The following is a 14,318-nucleotide window of genomic DNA, read 5'->3' as shown; positions in this document are numbered from 1 at the left end:
CATTAGAATGCAGAAGCCGAGTCCTGTCAGGCATTAGAATGCAGAAGCCGAGTCCTGTCAGGCATTAGAATGCAGAAGCGGAGTTCTGTCAGGCATTAGAATGCAGAAGCGGAGTTCTGTCAGGCATTAGAATGCAGAAGCGGAGTTCTGTCAGGCATTGGCACCAACCTTGTACATGACCAATGTGAGGATGATCAGGAGCAGGAGTCCTCCTCCAACTCCTGTTCCTATAATGAACTTTAAATTTGGAGGAATGATCATCTCAGCCAGAACCTCAATCTGTGGGAAGACATTTTGTGACCATGAGTTTAGTTAAAAAATATGTAGACAGTATGTCAATTTAATGCCACAAAACAGAATTACCTGTGCTTGGTGGTAATTTGTAGAGTTGCCTTTATCCTGAAATGCAAGGAAACATTTATAAATAGATGATTATATTGTGACTCTTTACTAAAGATTGTTGGTACAGCACACTTACCTGTTGGTCACTTGATGTCTGTACATATCGTTTTTTGTCAAAGTTGACTTTAACAAAACTAATGAAATTGACTTGTTCTCTGTCCCCAGTGAATTTCTTTGAAAATGATATGCCCTGTAGATTAAAACGTTGTTAGTGGAATTAGTAGGATATTGCTACTTTGTACCATAAATTATTAAACTTGGCTTCATACACACCTGTGCATGTTGCTCAAGGTCTTCGAAGACTACACTGCCAGACAGCTCAAATCTAAGAGTCAAATGCTTCTCCAAAATGAAACTTTCACACTCAATGGCCTTGCAGTATTTTTCTGGAGAGCAGAACTGTAAAAACAGCACAATCAGTTTCAATAGGTTGGTAAAAGGTGTAAACTTGCACACAGCCAAGCAGTTGGCAGGGGTGCTGAATGACGGGTAATAAAAGTAAGACACAGAAGAAATCGCACACTTCAACACCATGTGATTTACAGGGGAACACACCAGTGTGTCTTCAGGGTAATGACTGAGTATTGATTAGGTCATTAACAATGTCAGTTGTGAGGGGCATATTGGAATACTCACCTCTGTTGTTGTGTTCATAACCTTTACACATCGAGTATAGTTCTTGGAAGAACATATGAAACTTTGTTAGGTTACTTCATATAGAAAAATTGTCTGTGAAATTTCAGATTTTTTAAAGCAGAATTAGAAGCTTACCATTATTTCAGATATTTGGTAGTCCTTCATTTTAAATTTGTGCTCAAGCATGGTTGGAAAAATAAAGATAACTGTAATGGGTAGAGACTTAGACCCCAAGTTCAGCACCTGTAAACAGTGAGTCATTCAATCAGTCAATCAAAAGTTTTCCTTAGTTAAAGCATTAATCACAATACTTGTTACTTACACTTTTTTTTGTTGCAATTACAACTAATTTGCATCATCATTTTAAGATCAGACACATGAAGGACAATTAACTGATTGTTTACCTGGTAGACATTCAACAGTGTTTTGGGTGATGTATGCTCCAGAGTAAGGTTAATGTAGGTGATGGACTCCCTGGGAAGGCTTAAACATAAAGATTGTATGTCATCATGACTGTTATTGAACTGAGTTGATGTCATTCTCAAACAATTGTAGGTGTAAACTTCTAAAACGTACGCATTTGCTGCCATGTCAACTGCAAACTGAACAGGTATAGTCTTGGTTAGGGAGTTACTGGTTGAGTTTCCATTGTCACTGTGAATTAAACGAAGGGTAGATATGTTGTTAGTGGACAAACTAATCAATGTGAATGAAAGGTGTGGAAGTTGTATCAAACTAGTTGTTTTATGCAATGTAAGTGAAATACTATTTATGGCATATGCAACATTTGTATTTATACAATTTATTCTTCTCTCAATATTGTAAATATAACTAATCATCATTGATGCATAGTTCTACCTCATTCCAATGACAGTCATCTCCATTGTATTATTCCAGTCATATGTATTCAAAATGTGGAATTTACTGCTGAACTCCGCCTTAAAATGAAAAACCATACATAAGAATAATGAGACTTCATTGAAATTTAATCCTAAACTGCAAGTTAAAAGTAACTGAAGACAAAATGGCACTTAAAAATTGAAGCAGTTTTAATGATACTGAGTCAGTGTTTCAGCTCTGACTCATCTGAGGCCATCCTGTAAATCTTTCTCATTGTATTCACAGCTGAGCATCATTCACTGGTATATCTTAAGTAATTTACTTACTGTAGTTTGACTGCGGAAGACAGGGAGGCTGACACTGCATGTGGTTTTGCCCTCTTCATTTTCCTGACCACAGTCGAACAGAGTTCTCCTGGTGGACTAAAGAATGCAGACAATACATCAAGAGTAAAAATGGGGGAATATTCTAGGTGACCCATCTATTCAAAACTAGCAAAAACAGTTGAACATTGTAAAATGTATATTTTAATTGGCTTCATATGGTGTATCCGGGCCAGTGAGTGGCCAGATTGATAGGAGGCAGAGATAACAGCTTTGAGTCTTCTTGAAAGCCTCTACCAGCTTTGAGTAACTGGATTTGGGCAGTTTTTCCCCTGCTTCCTTCAGATCTCCCTATAGATCAAGATCAAGTCTAGGCTTTGGATGGGGCATTTAAGGATTAACAGTCTTGTGCCAAAGCTACTAGAGTTGTCTTTGTTATGTGCTTGCTGAAAGATGAATCTGAATGTCATGTGTTTTACTCAAGAGTGGCTTCTATCTATTCACCATACCATAAAGGCCTGATTGATGGAGTTCTGCAAGGATATTTGTCATTCTTGCAGGTTCTACCATCAATGCAGAGAAATGCTGAAGCTCTGTTAGTGTGGCCATTGGGCTCTTGTACATCTCCTTCACAAAGACCCATCCTGCTCTGGTGACTTAGTTTGGCCTTAGAATAGGGGTCTGAATACGTTCAGGGCTCGGGTACCTTTTACCACCCACTGTGTCTCCCTGACTAAAGATGCTCCCAGGAAAATCAATCCAAGGAAGTGGCGTCATACCTTGTTCCTAGGCAAAGTGTGAACTATACTTTGAATTAATAGTTTTTTTTGACAATGTTGGAAATGTAACATGATTGCTTTGGAAGTCTTAGGAAGACTCTGCACATATACTACCATCCAAATGTCCTTGTATTTGAAAGAGAAGCACAAATGTCAATTGACCAATAAAAAGATTAAGATGGGCAAAAGAACACAGACACTGAATAGAGGAAGAACTCTGCATTGGAAAGCCAGCATATCCCAGAGTGGCCTCTCCACTGCTAACATTGAGACTGGTGGTTTGTGGGTATTATGTAATGAAGATGCCATTTGAGGACCTGTGAGGTGTCTCTTTCTTCAACTAGACACTCTACTGTATTTGTCCTCAGTTGTGCACAGGGGAGACAGTTTGCGCTGTTCTATGAAGGGAGTAGTACACTTTGTTGTAAGAGATCTGCAGTTTCTTGTCAATTTTCACATGGAACAGCTTTCATTTCACAGAACAAGAATGGACTGACAAGTTTCAGCAGAAAGTTCTTTGTGACTGGCCATTTTGAGCCTGTAATCAAACCCATAAATGCTGATGCTGAAATACTCAACTATATCTAAAGAAGGTCAGGTTTATTGCTTCTTTAATCAGCGCAACAGTTTTTAGCTGTGCGAACATAATCACAAAGGGGTTTTCTAATGATTAATTAGCCCTTTAAAATTATGAACTTGGATTAGCTAACACTACGTGACTTTGGAACACAGGTTGCTGATAATGGGCCTCTGTACACTGATAGATATTCAATTAAAAATCTTCCATTTCCAGCTACAATAGTCATTTGCCACATTAACAATGTCAACACTGCGTTTTTGTCAATTCGATGTTATTTTCATGGAAAAAATAGAAGAAATGTGCTTTTTCAAAAACAAGGAAATGTCTAAGTGACCCCAAACTTTTGAATGGTAGCGTATGTATAATGTATATTTAAATGTTTGGCTGTAATCTAGTGTTTAAAGTCATATACTTGAAACATTCTGCAGTCACAAAAGATATGGAAGGCAAGCTTTTGTTTCAGCATGGCACGAACTCTCCTGATCAAACTAATCATCAATTCCTTGTTCATGCTTTGGGTCTTCAGGATGAAAGAACAGGGATAATATATCAGAGTTAATTACTCAGTATTATAGATGTTTTACCTTCACAAGAGTCATCATGGAGAAAGAGAGGCCACGAGAGTGGAAGATGGTTAGACTGGTGTTGTAGGAGTCATCACCATGATTGGACAGCTTTATAGTCACCAGGCAGTAGCTCTGTTCTTCCACCACTAAAGTTGAGTTGCTGATAACCCAAGACCATACAGTCAGAGAACACGGTTTTGCCAGAAACTATTATCTCTACAAACAAGTAACATTATGTACTTCGATACTCACCTAAAGCTGAAATCCACCACAAGGTCTGCCACACAAGTTCCATTTTTTTTGCAGTTCTTTTCAAAGGGCACCTATGATGAATCCAAGACAATTGTAAATATGTGGGCATTTTTACAACTGTTTGAGGGGTTTCGAGTATTTATCAAGATTTGGGTGTCAATTAACAGAAGTGACATTTTCCCTGGGGAGGTGTAGTGTCTGTATCCAGTGAATACATGACAGCGCTGGTGGTGAGTCCAGTCGTTCAGAATACTGTTTGAACATTGTTAGTGGATAGGGATTAGTCAGACAAGGGACAGTCTTACGTACCTCTACAACAGCCTGTGTAGGACTGTCAATATTCAGGATGGCATTCAGTATCCCTTGATGGCTTTCAGATTGCAAAAAATTCAGTTTGACAATTATAGGTGATAGTGTGTCTATCACACAGGCCTGAAAAAAACAAAATGTTGAATTAGTTTCACTATCCACAGTCTTGCAAATAAGATCAACCCATATTAACAATCTGATAATATTTCAACAGCCTAAACACTTAATGTTGTTCATTAGTTTCCCTCCTTGTGAGGCGGTTACAGTGTTGAATAGCTACAGTTTGTCACTGATCATACTGTCATGTAGACGGAGTGGTTGAAGCAGGTCTGTGCATTTCTCAGCTCCACAGTTGAGCGAAGACTTCTAATATCTTTATCTTTGTCACTGTAGAAGGCTCGGCTCCTCTGCCTCACTGGATCTACGTTCAGCTCGTAGGAGACGTTCATCCCTGCGCTCAGCGCCCCTAAAGAAGTGCATGAAACATCTTAAACTGATGTACCTAGGAGAGAACTTCTGAAACCCATGGTTCCATGGATGTAGTAGGAGATAGCAGAGACCGCGTCAAGGTCTTAAATCCCAGATAAATACCCCGGCTAAATCTTTTGGTACAGAGTTCTTCAGACTAGAAAGAGGCCAACACCCACTTAAAGGGATAATTCATATAAATCATATTTAGGTTTAAGGTGTTTTTGAAGGAGTTTCTGTTTGTACTACAGTATTTGTTTTTCCTCCATGCATTTAATTAACCTAATAATCTTACTCTGGCCTGGGTAAGATTATTTAACCATCGCTGAAATTAACCACCACTAACTATTGCCGTGAGAATTCAGACAACAGATTTCACACAAATATGACTTTCTCTGATGGAAAGCACAAAGCCATTAACCAGTGTAACTATCAAGCTAATAGCTCTTACCAGTATTACTATGTGTGGCTTCCGCTTTGTTAAAGCAAACCGTTAAAGTGAACACATTGAAAATGATATCTTCTTTTGCCAGACAGTCAAAGTTATAGGTGCTGATCTCCGATGGATGGAAGTAGATCTTAGCAGAGACAGTGATGACTGGCCTGGACCTATGAGTGATATAGATTGGGATGTTGGATAGGTACATATTCGGATGGAAAAAGCTGTACAACGTCTTCACTGTTTAAATGACCCTTTAGACCTGTTTTCCTTTCATATTGTTTTTTGAGTCATACCTCAAGACAAAAATCGCTCCACGTGCTCCGACCACAATGTCAGTCAATCCATCTTCACCCAGGTCCATATTCCCATCAATCGTCTGGCCAAAGAACTGAAGATTAGATGGCATCTTCATCATACTGGCTGAGATGCGCTGTAATAAGAAGAAACATTCAACCAAATGGGATTCATATCAGTATTCCATTGGGGATGTCTGTTTTCTTAGGTAATTGCCTCTTTCTTGACTCTGATCTTCATCTGCCTCGCTTACCTGGCTGAATTTCGGGCGGATTCCCATGATCTTTTCACCCAGGTAGATGTACACAGCTCCACTATGATTGTCCTCAAGAGGAGCGCCCACCGCCACATCCTTCAACCCATCTCCATTAAGGTCTAAGAGAGAGGAGATGGAGGAGCCAAATCTGCCCCTAGATGGCACTGAAACATTCATCTCCAGACTCAATTCCAGCTGAGAATGTAGATCAAATAAAGATACATTCATATATCAATGCCATTTTGTGCAGTTTTGGTTTTTGTTTAAAATTGGATTTACAGTGCCTTGCGAAAGTATTAGGCCCCCTTGAACTTTTCGACCTTTTGCCACATTTCAGGCCTCAAACATAAAGATATAAAACTGTAATTTTTTGTGAAGAATCAACAAGTGGGACACAATCATGAAGTGGAACGAAATGTATTGGATATTTCAAACCTTTTTAACAAATAAAAAACTGAAAAATTGGGCGTGCAAAATTATTCAGCCCCCTTAAGTGAATACTTTGTAGCGCCACCTTTTGCTGCGATTACAGCTGTAAGTAGCTTGGGGTATGTCTCTATCAGTTTTGCACATCGAGAGACTGAAATCTTTGCCCATTCCTCCTTGCAAAACAGCTCGAGCTCAGTGAGGTTGGATGGAGAGCGTTTGTGAACAGCAGTTTTCAGTTCTTTCCACAGATTCTCGATTGGATTCAGGTCTGGACTTTGACTTGGCCATTCTAACACCTGGAAATGTTTATTTGTGAACCATTCCATTGTACATTTTGCTTTATGTTTTGAATCATTGTCTTGTTGGAAGACAAATCTCCGTCCCAGTCTCAGGTCTTTTGCAGACTCCATCAGGTTTTCTTCCCTGTCCCTGCTGAAGAAAAGCAGGCCCAAACCATGATGCTGCCACCACCATGTTTGACAGTGGGGATGGTGTGTTCAGGGTGATGAGCTGTGTTGCTTTTACGCCAAACATAACGTTTTGCATTGTTGGTTTCATCTGACCAGAGCACCTTCTTCCACATGTTTGGTGTGTCTCCCAGGTGGCTTGTGGCAAACTTTAAACGACACTTTTTATGGATATATTTAAGAAATGGCTTTCTTCTTGCCACTCTTCCATAAAGGCCAGATTTGTGCAGTATACGACTGATTGTTGTCCTATGGACAGAGTCTCCCACCTCAGCTGTAGATCTCTGCAGTTCATCCAGAGTGATCATGGGCCTCTTGGCTGCATCTCTGATCAGTCTTCTCCTTGTATGAGCTGAAAGTTTAGAGGGACGGCCGGGTCTTCGTAGATTTGCAGTGGTCTGATACTCCTTCCATTTCAATATTATCGCTTGCACAGTGCTCCTTGGGATGTTTAAGGCTTGGGAAATCTTTTTGTATCCAAATCCGGCTTTAAACTTCTCGACAACAGTATCTCAGACCTGCCTGGTGTGTTCCCTGTTCTTCATGATGCTCTCTGCGCTTTAAACGGACCTCTGAGACTATCACAGAGCAGGTGCATTTATACGGAGACTTGATTACACACAGGTGGATTCTATTTATCATCATTAGTCATTTACGTCAACACTGGATAATTCAGAGATCCTCACTGAACTTCTGGAGAGAGTTTGCTGCACTGAAAGTAAAGGGGCTGAATAATTTTGCACGCCCAATTTTTCAGTTTTTTATTTGTTAAAAAGGTTTGAAATATCCAATGAATTTCGTTCCACTTCATAATTGTGTCCCACTTGTTGATTCTTCACAAAGAATTACAGTTTTATATCTTTATGTTTGAGGCCTGAAATGTGGCAAAAGGTCGAAAAGTTCAAGGGGGCCAAATACTTTCGCAAGGCACTGTAAATAGATATTCATCTATATTCAAATGTCCTACAAATAATATTGTCCCAGAATTAACCCTAAACCAAAACTTGCAGCAGCCTAGACACACAGCGCACCTTGTCAGTCAGCCTGTAGACATAGATCTTGCCCTCTCTCTGAGGTTGGTGAAACAGTGGTGCCCCGACCAGAAGGAAGTCTGTGTTGCCATCTGAGTCAATGTCTATAGAACACAGCTCTGCCCCAAAGTAGGAGCCAATCTAAAAAATGAAGATCATAATCTTACACCCATACAAAAGCACACCCTCTCATCCAACAGAAATAGCAAATGTTACCAACCTGTTCTCCAGCAATTGTTGCTTTCACCTTCCAGTTTGTTTTAATCTCTGTGAATACCAGCACCTTTCCTGTGTGTTCAGATCTTGGTGCTCCGGTAAAATATAGAAGGTTCTTATTTTTATTCCCAACAGCAACAGAGTATCCTACAGGAACAATGGAGCATGTACACAGAAGAAAAATATAAAGGCTACATATAAAGTGTTTGTCCCACTTTTCATGAGCTGAAATAAATCATTCCAAAAATGGCCCATGCTTACAAAAGTGTATTTCTCAAACTCGTTGTCAAGAAATGTGTTTATTTCCCCTTAGGTAAATGAGGTTCTTCTGTTATAATTGTTCCTCCTCCGAAACCTTGAGCTTGACCACAATTTATTTTTTATTGACAGACCATTTCCTGCATTCCGCATCTTTGATGGAAATTTCCTCAAAATATGAAAATGTTTATAGTTGTCTAACATGGCTTCTGTTTTTTTTTTTTTTTTTTTTGGTCTCTCAGAGCGATATGTAGGCCATAATTAATTTATCTCCCACTTCTTTTTTGAGCTTACATGAGAAGTGGCATGTCTCTCTCTGTAAGCAACATTGTGGATTTTACAACTAAAAAAATTATTTTCAGGGAAGAAAGTATATATTTTTTAATGAAGATTTGTTTTTGCCTAGCATTCATTATATTATAGATATAATGGTTTGAGTTACATAACCTAAAGTAACAGTTTCTCTAGTTACATTTTGTGCTTTGCCTTAACGCTAACTTGCTTACCCACATAATGTTAACCCACATACTAAAACAGTCTATGTAATGGCTGCTTGGGTTGGGATAGTTGTAGAAGTTAATTAAGAGTGTTACAACCATCCCCTTATGACAACCATCCCCTTATTACAACCATCCCCTTATGACAACCATCCCCTTATGACAACCATCCCTTTATGACAACCATCCCCTTATGACAACCATCCCCTTATGACAACCATCCCCTTATGGCAGAACCGTTGTGACAGATGCATATTCAGGAATACAGTCCACATACACACAGAGCATTTATTTCTGCGCTAAATTTAAAGTTTGAGAGGAAAAGTGTTTTTTGTTTAAATTGTTCACTTTATTATTTAATTCAGAACTGTTCATCCTTTATTCTTCAATAAAGTTCTTGTATGAATTGGATTGTGTGGATCTTATTTGAACAAATTACCTCTGAATGTTACATCTACCTCCAGCTAGTGTTACAAGAGTACTAGGTTGTAACAACAGTACTCTTTGCATTTGACAGTCGATGTTGACAAATGTTTTTTTGAACCCACCCTGTGCCATTCTGGTCTTCTCACTTAAGGAATCTGATGGAGCTGGCCAATTGCACTGCGCACTGTTTGATCCCTGGGCTAATCCAAGAGCTGAATTCAAAGACTATGGTCTTCCAACAGCATTATTTAAGGTTCATTGTGTTAAGTTGCAGTGTTAAAAAATATTTCAGGTAAATGTATGAAAATGATATAGAAGAAATGTATGCATTAAGTAATTTCTGGCAAAGGGGGAAACACCAGCTATTGAAGCAGGGGATGCACGTGTTTCCTTTTCAAAGGAATTTTCTTTAATAGGAACTTTTGTTTTTGAATTGTGTCATTGCATTTTTGTTGATTACATTTTGTAATTTAATTCAAACACTGTTGTATTGCAGCACAAACAAACATAAACCACTTTCTCCTCTGGAAGAAAGGGATTGTCTGCAGCTATTCCATTAACACCAAATTCGACAGGTATGGTGCTTTTTATGGTCATTTTTTAATGTTAATTTTAGGTTGGAAAATCTAATCTATAGGAAGGGGGTACTCAATTCTTACTCTGCAATTGTAAGATCCACCCCTGCTCTCAGTTCCCAACCGGCTCTTCTACACCCCTAATCAGCCCCCTGCCGGAAATCACACCCCCTTCACATGAACGGGCACTCTCGATTCTCATTGCTTGTTGAGAGGTCTGCTTCTCACTCCATTAATAACAGTTTATCCTACATTTTACTGATCTTCGTAGCAAGATCTTCGTAGCTTTTATTTAAGTGTGTACATCAAGGCAGCAATCGATGACCATGTTAGGCTGCGTTTCATTAGATTTTTTAAGGCAGGTTTGATCGTGTGGGCAGGCACGGTGCAGTTTTTGGTTTGGCAAATTTTTCAAAGTAGGGTAAAATAGGGTAAAATGGGGTAAACTACTCCCCCTACGAACATTGTCTACTTGCGACAGAAACATTTGATTAGGCTTAGGAGAATAAACTATAAGGTAACCAAATGGATGCAGTTTATACTTTTTTAGATATTTGATGAAATGTTATTTTAAGAAAAACATTTTATTTTCTTTGGACTGGGGTTACCCCCAACACACTCATCCAACATATTACTACTTTATTTAAAAAGTATTCAACATTTTCTCTATAAACAAGTGGATTATTTATCTGAATGCTTCACTACTTGTATGTCATTTTTTATAGATCTAACCTAATTTAAACATATCTGGAAATCTTTAAACATTAAAAAGAAAATTAACTTACATCAGAATCGTTTTGTGAAAATATGTCCAAAAGTTGTGATGACACAGAAAACCTTTTTAGTTAAGCAAGATCAGCGGCAGCCAGGGACAGTGTTGGGCAAAAAACCTTGTCACACCTTGTTACCCCATCTTACCCAATAAACAAATTGTTGGCAAAACGTGTCATATGTCCCATTTCTTATTCGAGTACTGTTTTCTAAAATGTAAGGATAATAATTCAGCCATCATCGTTCTGAAATGTTTCTTTCATTTTATAAAATATATTTATAATGTGCTCCTATTGTAACTATTGAGTCAAATTAGGATAAGATCATATTCTTGCCTGCCAAACTCAGTAGTGCCACAAAAAGTAAAAAAATATAAAAAGACAAAACTACAAAAAATATAAAAAGACAAAACTGGCACACTTCATAATCATTTTGGTAGCTCATGTTGACCACCTGACTGTACCACAAAAAGTATTTTCTGATATTATTAAAACTGCACACCAAAGACCTCTGAGTTTGACCACCCGTCCGGACAGCTACTGTTTGCAGGCCCCCACTTGAACCCGATTCTAACAGCAATGACACTAAAAGCTTGTGATTCAGTGTTGAATGAAATGCCTGAACGCTGAGGAGTTTTCCAGATAAGAGGGGCTGTGTTTTATACAGTGTTTTATACAGTAGCTCAGTAGCAGTTTATTGTACTTGGTGCCTTGATCAAGAGTACAATGTTAGGAGATTGCAGAACTATGTGATCAGAGACCAGCTACCTGGTCTGTTTAGATTTTCCTGGGCTACAAAAGATGCTGTTTAAGAGCTGGGACAAACTGGTCTAATTAATCAATTTCGAAAAAAAGCCTGTTTCTACACTTAATTCCAAGTCATGCACTTTCCATATTTTAAAATAAAACATTGTGGGTTGGTTTCACAGACACAGATTAAGCCTAGTATAGGGCAAAAATATCTTGTTCAATAGAAAACTCTTTTGTTCTTGTTATTATAGTCTTAGAATAGGCTAAATCTGTCTCTGCGAAACCGGCTCTGTATGTCTTTAACATAATGTACTGCTATTTAAACCGGAAAATTATTTTAGAGCCCAATCTGCAAACATTCTAAAATCACGATTAACTACAGGAGATTATGCAATTAATTGTGATTAATTATTTTAATAATTTAACAGTGCTTGCACAAATAACCAAGATAAAGAAATGTTAGGTCTTATGTTAATGAAATCATTTGCACGGTTTCAAACATTAGCTGAACTTTCATGCAGCACAGGTAAATTAATCTTTTTTGTCTTTTAGTTGCAATCAACTTTGGGTTTTAACTTTGAATGGGAGTGATAGCTACGTAGGTGTAATGACTGGGGGAAGGGAGAGGGAAAGAGGCTGGTTCCAATCGCGGAGCAGGCAGTTTATAAGGGAGACGAACTCCCAGTAGGGCAAGGCGCAAGATAGTCGAGGAGCAGATCAGGCGATGGTCAAAACACAAGAATCGCTATCAGAATAACATTAGGCGATGGCGAAAACAGAAGGCTCAGTAATGAATGACGGAGTGACATAAAGGTCAAGGAGAACTGAACCGAACTAAATAGGGGCATAAACTAGACACCAGTGGGGACTCTTCTTCTTCTTGTTTCCAGCAGGCTAGACACATCTATGGCGTATTGCTGCCCTCCACTGGTCTCTACTCACTATTCACAACATTATAAGAAATAATTAGAAATAGCTACACTCACCTAAAGGATTATTAGGAACACCATTCTAATACTGTGTTTGTCCACCTTTCGCCTTCAGAACTGCCTTAATTCTACGTGGCATTGATTCAACAAGGTGCTGAAACCATTCTTTAGAAATGTTGGCCCATATTGATAGGATAGCATCTTGCAGTTGATGGAGATTTGTGGGATGCACATCCAGGGCACGAAGCTCCCGTTCCACCACATTCCAAAGATGCTCTATTGGGTTGAGATCTGGTGACTGTGGGGGCCATTTCAGTACAGTGAACTCATTGTCATGTTCAAGAAACCAATTTGAAATGATTCGAGCTTTGTGACATGGTGCATTATCCTGCTGGAAGTAGCCATCAGAGGATGGGTACATGGTGGTCATAAAGGGATGGACATGGTCAGAAACAATGCTCAGGTAGGCCATGGCATTTAAACGATGCCCAATTGGCACTAAGGGGCCTAAAGTGTGCCAAGAAAACATCCCCCACATCATTACACCACCACCACCAGCCTGCACAGTGGTAACAAGGCATGATGTAACGTGTTCTCATTCTGTTTACAACAAATTCTGACTCTACCATCTGAATGTCTCAACAGAAATTGAGACTCATCAGACCAGGCAACATCCTTCCAGTCTTCAACTGTCCAATTTTAGTGAGCTTGTGCAAATTGTAGCCTCTTTTTCCTATTTGTAGTGGAGATGAGTGGTACCCGGTGGGGTCTTCTGCTGTTGTAGCCCATCCGCCTCAAGGTTGTGCATGTTGTGGCTTCACAAATGCTTTGCTGCATACCTCGGTTGTAATGAGTGGTTATTTCAGTCAAAGTTGCTCCTCTATCAGCTTGAATCAGTCGGCCCATTCTCCTCTGACCTCTAGCATCAACAAGGTATTTTCGCCCACAGGACTGCCGCATACTGGATGTTTTTCCCTTTTCACACCATTCTTTGTAAACCCTAGAAATGATTGTGCGTGAAAATCCCAGTAACTGAGCAGATTGTGAAATACTCAGACCGGCCCGTCTGGCACCAACAACCATGCCACGCTCAGAATTGCTTAAATCACCTTATCTTTCCCATTCTGACATTCAATTTGGAGTTCAGAAGATTGTCTTGACCAGGACCACACCCCTAAATGCATTGAAGCAACTGCCATGTGATTGGTTGATTAGATAATTGCATTAATGAGAAATTGAACAGGTGTTCCTAATAATCCTTTAGGTGAGTGTATATCTTATTATATACTCCAATACATCACAAGTACTCCATCAGTTTCTTCAATTTGCTCCAACTGTCCAAATTCAATAAAGTGTGTAAAGTAAAAACTGTTTCTCCAGTTGCACCCAGTTCTCTGAACAATTTTTTCCTCTGACAAGAGTACGTCATTCACTGCACTAATACATGCTTCACTGTTTCCTCGTCTCCACATTCACACTTTCCATCAGGATGTTGACTAATCAGAGCCAGCCCACTCCTCAGCCCACAATGCCCAAGCCTCAATCTGGATAAAACTACTGCTTCTCTTCTCTTACATCTATAAACACATCTTTCTTTTTCTACCATACTTTGTACAGAATAATAAGTTCTCCCCTTCCTTTCACAATCCCATGAATTTTGCCACATTTATTTTACTGACCTATTCATTATTTCAGTGTAGTCTGGTAGCCCATACTGCACATTAATTTGAACTCTTTCCTCCTGCACTGCTTTCTTTGCCACCTCATCTGCCTCCTCATTACCCTCCACACCCATGTGTGCCAGAACCCACAGAAACCCCACC

The 14,318-nt window shown here is 39.2% G+C and overlaps 1 protein-coding gene across 1 annotated transcript in view; it reads right to left on the bottom strand.

Moving 5' to 3' along the window:
• The window catches only part of zmp:0000001082 (integrin alpha-L), a 162,302-nt gene that overhangs the window by 1,245 nt on the left and 146,739 nt on the right, over window positions 1-14,318 (bottom strand). The window contains 19 exon segments of the mRNA XM_034294157.1: window positions 169-279; window positions 364-399; window positions 479-592; window positions 676-801; window positions 1,039-1,080; window positions 1,174-1,281; window positions 1,443-1,521; window positions 1,615-1,692; window positions 1,897-1,976; window positions 2,205-2,300; window positions 4,145-4,286; window positions 4,379-4,449; window positions 4,688-4,810; window positions 4,987-5,153; window positions 5,607-5,764; window positions 5,891-6,027; window positions 6,145-6,342; window positions 8,075-8,215; window positions 8,295-8,437. Of these exon segments, the coding sequence (XP_034150048.1) occupies window positions 169-279; window positions 364-399; window positions 479-592; window positions 676-801; window positions 1,039-1,080; window positions 1,174-1,281; window positions 1,443-1,521; window positions 1,615-1,692; window positions 1,897-1,976; window positions 2,205-2,300; window positions 4,145-4,286; window positions 4,379-4,449; window positions 4,688-4,810; window positions 4,987-5,153; window positions 5,607-5,764; window positions 5,891-6,027; window positions 6,145-6,342; window positions 8,075-8,215; window positions 8,295-8,437 (2,150 nt within the window).

The sequence above is a fragment of the Esox lucius genome, chromosome 9 (genome assembly GCF_011004845.1).
Source record: "Esox lucius isolate fEsoLuc1 chromosome 9, fEsoLuc1.pri, whole genome shotgun sequence".
Taxonomy (NCBI): domain Eukaryota; kingdom Metazoa; phylum Chordata; class Actinopteri; order Esociformes; family Esocidae; genus Esox; species Esox lucius.
Note: the sequence above shows the minus strand (reverse complement) of the source record. Positions and strands in the feature narration are given on the sequence as shown.